Here is a 6,311-nt window from a genome sequence, read left to right as displayed (position 1 = left end):
GTCCCCGGCCCCCGCCGCCCGTCGTCGCTGCCCCCGCCACCCGTACGCGCCCGGCCCACTCCATACACACACACGCATACACACACACACACACAAACACATACACACACAGTACACACACACACAGACACACACAAACACACACACACACACACACACTACACGTACACTACACATGTACGTACACACACACGTACTACACACACACACATATTTTTACTTATTTTCTTTTTTCTATAATGTTTAGATGAATTATAACTATCTAGTTTATTTTCAGAATGTTAGAAATGTTATCATCGATGAATTAGAAATATGTTAATGTTTAGTTGAACTAGTTGAATTAATATATAGAACGAACTAGTTTATTTTTAGTAAATGCTTAATTAGTTGAACTAATTGAATTAATATAACTAGTTTATTTTTAGTAATTGCTTAGTTGAACTAGTTGAATTAATATATATAACTAGTTTATTTTTAGTAAATGTTTAGTTGAATTAATATAATAACTAGTTTATTTTTAGTAAATGCTTAGTTGAACTAGTTGAATTAATATATAGAACTAGTTTATTTTTAGTAAATGCTTATTTTGAACTAGTTGAATTAATATAACTAGTTTATTTTAAGTAAATGTTTAATTGAACTAGTTGAATTAATATATAGAACTAGTTTATTTTTAGTAAATGCTTACTTTGAACTAGTTGAATTAATATAACTAGTTTATTTTTAGTAAATGTTTAGTTGAACTAGTTGAATTAATATATAGAACTAGTTTATTTTTAGTAAATGCTTAGTTGAACTAATTGAATTAATATAACTAGTTTATTTTTAGTAAATGGTTAGTTGAATTAATAGAAGTAGTTGAATTAATTGAATTAGTAAGTGTTTAATGTTTTGCCTAATATGAACATAGGAAATGTCGCCTGACGACGGAAAAAATTTCATTATGTGCGAATACTGTGAAGACCAGCGCGGCCAATGCGATAGAAATTTCCTTATTGATGGTAGGCTATTCAGCATCAAGCTGGATGAGACTTTCGAATTCGATACAGTAAGTCACAACGACAAGTCTGTTTTCGTATATATGCTTCATTTGCCTGACTTATATATGCTTCATTTGCCTGACTTATAATTTTTAATTTTCACTATTCTACTAGCGCATCCTCTGCCATGCAAGAATTTTTGTCTTGGATAAGATAAGTTTTAAAGATATGGAAACTATGGATGTAAAGAGAGCTTACCTGAAAACTGAGCATTATGGTTATACTTTCAACGTCAAAGTATACAATGCACACACGTACACCTATTTTGAATGCAAAACTTGGCAAGCACTATGCAAGGCTTATGCATTTGAGCCTGGTATGGTTATCACCTTTGATATTCGTCCGGAAGATGATATTGAAGGTAATAGAGACATATGGGTTGATGTGCAGACGCCTCCAGTTCTACCATTATGTGAGTTCTTCTCAACTATATTTTTGTCTTTGATATTGCTTATTCAAAAATAACTGACAACTAATTTCTATTGACAGCTTATCTCCATTCAACCAAACATGTCCGGCGCTTGGTAGACAGGACCTACTACTGTCCCGGCGCTGAACTAAACTGCGAGGAGATAAGTCATTATGTTTCATGGCTTGAGGATCTTCATACGGTGAAGACAAATTTTCTTCCTGCACTTAGAAATGTTAGTACTCAAAACGTGCGACCAATAGTGATGGTATTGAACTACAGTCACATCTATTTAGGAATGATGGTAAGATATTTACTATTTGTCCTCAGTGCATATTTTGCATACATATTTTTTTTGCTAAACTTTTCATTGCTAAGTATATTAATTAAGTACTATACGATGTTCTTCAACAGGGACTCCCGATGAGAGTTGTGCCTCAGGGGATCGAGACTAAATGTCAGATGTCAATTGTTAGCTTACGGCCAAGATATCCTGCATTGCACATGAATGCATTCAAGATTTCTAAAAGCAATGGATGCTTAATAGTGAAAGATTGGAGGAAAATTGTTAATGATCGCAGAGAAGTACTAGGGGGCAGCAATGAGAAGCGCAGCCCACGATTAGGAGACAGGTTCATCGGCATGCTCCAGTATGATCAATCGGGAGAGCTATACATGTTCTATGCTATTTTATCAGAGAGAGAGTAGCTACCAGGAGTGATTTAGCTAGTTCTTCATGCTGCTCTTAATTAGTACTTGTCCTTTCATGTCCGTGTTCTTCGTTCTGAACTTAAGTGATTTGCTTTTGTGGTGTTATATATGAACGCTTATAATATCATGACAATCATGTTGAACTCGATCGATAATATCATGACAATTTTTTGTGCTGTAGACAATTTGATGCGTGAGGCCCGCACCAAATTTCAAGTCATTTGGACATGTGACTAGCTCTCAGCAAAAAAGACAAATTAGGCCAAAACAGTATATGAACAGTAAACTTTTTTTACAGACCCCCAATTTGTCTTTTTTGCTGCGAGCTCCTCAGATGTCCAAATGATTTGAAAATTGGAGCGAACCTCACGAATCACATTGTCTAACGCATAATTTGTTCTGACTTTTTTGAAATTTTTAGTATTTGTTTTGATTTTTTTTATCAGCGTGAGTGCAGATGACCTCGAGCGTAGAGATGGATTTTCGTCTTACATAAAGCTTGCCTGCTGAGAGAGTGTCGAGGAGTTCTATATGTGCGATCTAGACAAAATGTCACAAATCGATCTAGCTGAGATATCTGGACTTTTGCTTTGGTAGATCTACTGGCCTTCCTCCTGGCGCCGGATGCCCTTATATACGGGGCCTAGGTCGGTTGTTTTGGCTTCCTTATGGTACTTTAGGCGATCCTATGGATAGGGATGTAAGAGCAATTACAGTCGGGCACCCTAAACCCTCCTCATACGACCGGGGGACGCCTCGGCCAGTGGCCGGTAAGAAAAACGGACCTAGACGTGTGCCTTAAACGGTCCTTAAACGCGCAGGCTGACCGGCAACCCTTATATCCAGCCCAAATGTAGGGCAGATGTGCGGAGGCCCGGATGCGACCGGGTGTGTCTACCACGTCGGTTTGACAGGCAGGTCCCACACGGAATAGCCTGGAAACCCAACAATCTGACGGGCGTCTCCTCCGATGGGGGTGTGAATACCGCGTGGTGCCGCTCCGGCTCGTTGTCCGAGGCCAAAGTCTGACTATTTAAGCCGCCCGGCTTCCCCAACCCTAGCCACAACCTCTTCCTCCCTCTCTGTGTCGCCAGCCCAAGCAAATCTCTCTCCGTTTCCACCTTCCTCTTCCCTCGCCATCCGGCATGGCCCGACAAAAGAAGACCGCCTACGCTATGCTAATGTTGGAGCACCGCTTCGAAATCAAGGAAGAGATCCGGGTGAGGCACGCCACCCGCATCGCAGCTGGCCTGCCTCCGGACTCACCGGAGCTAGAGGAGGAGGAGGAGGAGCAGCCGGTTCTAATGGAGGTGACGGATGCGGAGGAGGACGAGGCGGAGCAGCCGGAGGAGGAGCTGGCACTGGCTGCGGGCTTCGACATGGAGGACGCCATGGCGGAGTACGCGGTCACCCAAGCGGCGGAGATGGCAGAGCATCAGGCCCAAATGAGTAGATAAAGATCTCGTCAATTTGCAGCATCTTTTGGACGCGTATATCGTGTGGACTTAGACAGCAACATGGAGTTGAACATAGGTAGAACACAGAGTTAGAGAGCAACACGGAGTTGAACACGGAGTACTATTTAGGGACTACTAGTACAGCATCGATGTTCACAACAACCAACTTAACGTGCCTACTACCTCATCAAGTGAATATGAAACAATGATGATATAAAAATCCACATGATATGCACCTTCCCGTCCAAAAGCGAACTGAGAATAGAACAATGCCGCGTATTTTTATAGGCACTTATGTCCATGTGAGACCGATGATATGAAAATCTCACATAAGATTACTATAGTATATTTCTCTTCACCAGAACCAGAAAGGACACGGAAGTAACACCATGAACAAAGATAATGCTAATACCAGTTAGTACTAGTTAGTACTTCCGTCACACATCATTTTACATTGCCTTATCTTTTTTTTTGAAATGGATTGACCTTGTCTTTCCAAAACATAGAGAGAGAGAGAGAGAGAGAGAGAGAGAGGGGAACAAAGCGGGTTTGAAGAGCGTTAGTTTTTTTGGAGGCAGTTGAAAATCTGATTATTATCTTTCTCTCTTCCCAGCTAATTAATCAATTAAGCTCTAGATAACTACACCATGTGGCTGCCATGCCGTGCACATCTCACCCAGCGCGTTGGCGTCGTCGATTGCTGTTTCACGTCGCGGAGGTGCTGGTCGGCCGGCCGTTGACGTCCGCGTTGCCGATCGAGCTTCATTATTCGCCATCTCATATCCATCAATCCATGTGCCGTCACTAACATTTCGTGGTGCTTATAATTAATTGACGCAAGGAATTGAAGTCCACGCATGTGCCATATTCAACGATGAACTTCTTCAAAGGGACTTGTACGCGTACAAAGCACGGAGGATCGAGATATATACTAGTAATTTCACAAAAATGACGCGGAAACTAGGGCGTCGTTGCTGACACATCACCTCCATCGACGCCAACATGTTGTCTTCCGTTGGCACGCGTATATATACCCGGCCACACGCGCCATATTATCATCAACTGCTTTCAAGGCATACACATACAAATCAGGCTCCCAGTTCCCATCGATAAATAGTCAGTCGATCATGGCGGTGCCGTCGGTGTTCTCCGCGTTCGACAAGGATGGCGACGGCAAGGTTTCCGTGTCCGAGCTACGGCGCTGCATGGAGGAGACGCTGGGCGAGGACGTGCCCGAGGAGGAGGCAGCGGTGATCCTCGCTGCGGTGGACGCAGACGGCGACGGACTGCTAAACCAAGAAGAGTTCTCGAGACTGGCCGCCACCGGCACCCATGAAGAGGACGATGCCGACGTCAAGCGAAGGTGCCTGAGGGAGGCGTTCGGGATGTACGCGTCGTCCGTGGAAGACACGATTACGCCGGCGAGCCTGAGGCGGACGCTGAGCAGGCTGGGGTCGCACGAGCTGGGCGTGGAGGAGTGCAGGGCAATGATCTGCAGGTTCGACCTTGACGGCGACGGCAAACTCTCTTTCGACGAGTTCCGGGTCATGATGATGGCCTGATCATCGACTTGATCTCTTCTTGGCATTCTTCTAGATCACATACAATGTTAACTTAATTCGTTGATCGATCACATATGTATATACAGTCATGTACTCGTGTTCATTCATTCATTGTTTTGCTCGCACGGCTGCTAGTATGTTATGCATTGCTTTGCTCGCACGATCACTAGTATGCTATAGGGAAGTTGCTGCTTTAGTTCAAATGTGGGTTAATCGGTTTCAGTTGTCCAAATGAAAGGATGGTTATATTTGCAATCTAATGCAACACTTGAGCATCTTATTGTGGCGAGTGAGGACTTGAGGAGGTTTGGAGCCGGAGGCAAATTTGCATTCCATATATTAAGCTGAAAAGAATTGTCAGATACTGTGGGGAAGGCAAGTCGGCCTGTCCTCGCGGGTTGTGCGCCCTTTTCAGCTAAAAGAATTCCCAGATAATTAAACCCAAGCGGCCTCGAACCTAAATTATAACCGCTTGCAACCAAGCCAATTAGGCTTATATTACTGATCCATTTGGCCACCAAGAAAGATCGATGCACCAATGCTAAGTCTAGGACTTGAATCTTGATGGGTTGATTCCACCAGAAAGAAACAAATCATCTGAGCTACTCTCAATTCGCCCTAAGAGGGTTTTCAGCTCGGCCCAACAGCTACCCCTAGTACAAGGGAGCCAAAGCATTCGTTGCTTGTGGTTCTTGGAGAAGAAGGTGAGACATTCATTGCCCCCCCTCCCCCCGTCTCCAACGGAGATTGGCACACCCATCAAGTGTGTGAACTTCATATTACATCATCTTCTGTACCGCTTTTGGTTCTCTCTTTACCCTAGCTTTACTTGTTTCTACTTGCTTGTGTGTCACCTTGTGTAGCTTACTAGCTTGTTGTCATGCAGCATATAGGGTTGTATCACTTAATTGCATTTGTAGATAACTTATATTTCCGCACTTGACTCTAAAATTAAATAAGAAAAGAATTTAATTTGGTAGCTTCCTATTCACCCCCCTCCCCCCAGGCGACATTCATCATCTTTAAAACCTTCAAGGGAACAGGGAGGTGTGAGGAAGACGGTTGTGGGGCACCGAGGACCGTGTGGGATTGCCGACGAGCGTAGGGGTGAGAGGCGTCGGTGGGCTGTCGC

At 43.5% G+C, this 6,311-nt stretch overlaps 1 protein-coding gene across 1 annotated transcript; it reads left to right on the top strand.

Moving 5' to 3' along the window:
* Positions 1 to 4,709: 4,709 nt before the first annotated feature.
* On the top strand, positions 4,710 to 5,275 carry LOC119335435 (probable calcium-binding protein CML25/26). The gene has a single exon (XM_037607568.1). The coding sequence runs from the start codon at positions 4,745 to 4,747 to the stop codon at positions 5,177 to 5,179; it is 435 nt and encodes a 144-aa protein (XP_037463465.1). The 5' UTR covers positions 4,710 to 4,744; the 3' UTR covers positions 5,180 to 5,275.
* The last annotated feature ends 1,036 nt before the right edge of the window (positions 5,276 to 6,311 follow it).

Source organism: Triticum dicoccoides, chromosome 7B, assembly GCF_002162155.2.
Source record: "Triticum dicoccoides isolate Atlit2015 ecotype Zavitan chromosome 7B, WEW_v2.0, whole genome shotgun sequence".
NCBI lineage: Eukaryota > Viridiplantae > Streptophyta > Magnoliopsida > Poales > Poaceae > Triticum > Triticum dicoccoides.
The sequence above is the reverse complement of the archived record's forward strand: the minus strand, read 5'-3'. Positions and strand labels throughout refer to the sequence as shown.

Coding starts and splice junctions, on each gene's coding strand:
- LOC119335435 (XM_037607568.1), top strand. CDS start 4,745: ATGGCGGTGCCGTCGGTGTTCTCCGCGTTCGACAAGGATGGCGACGGC.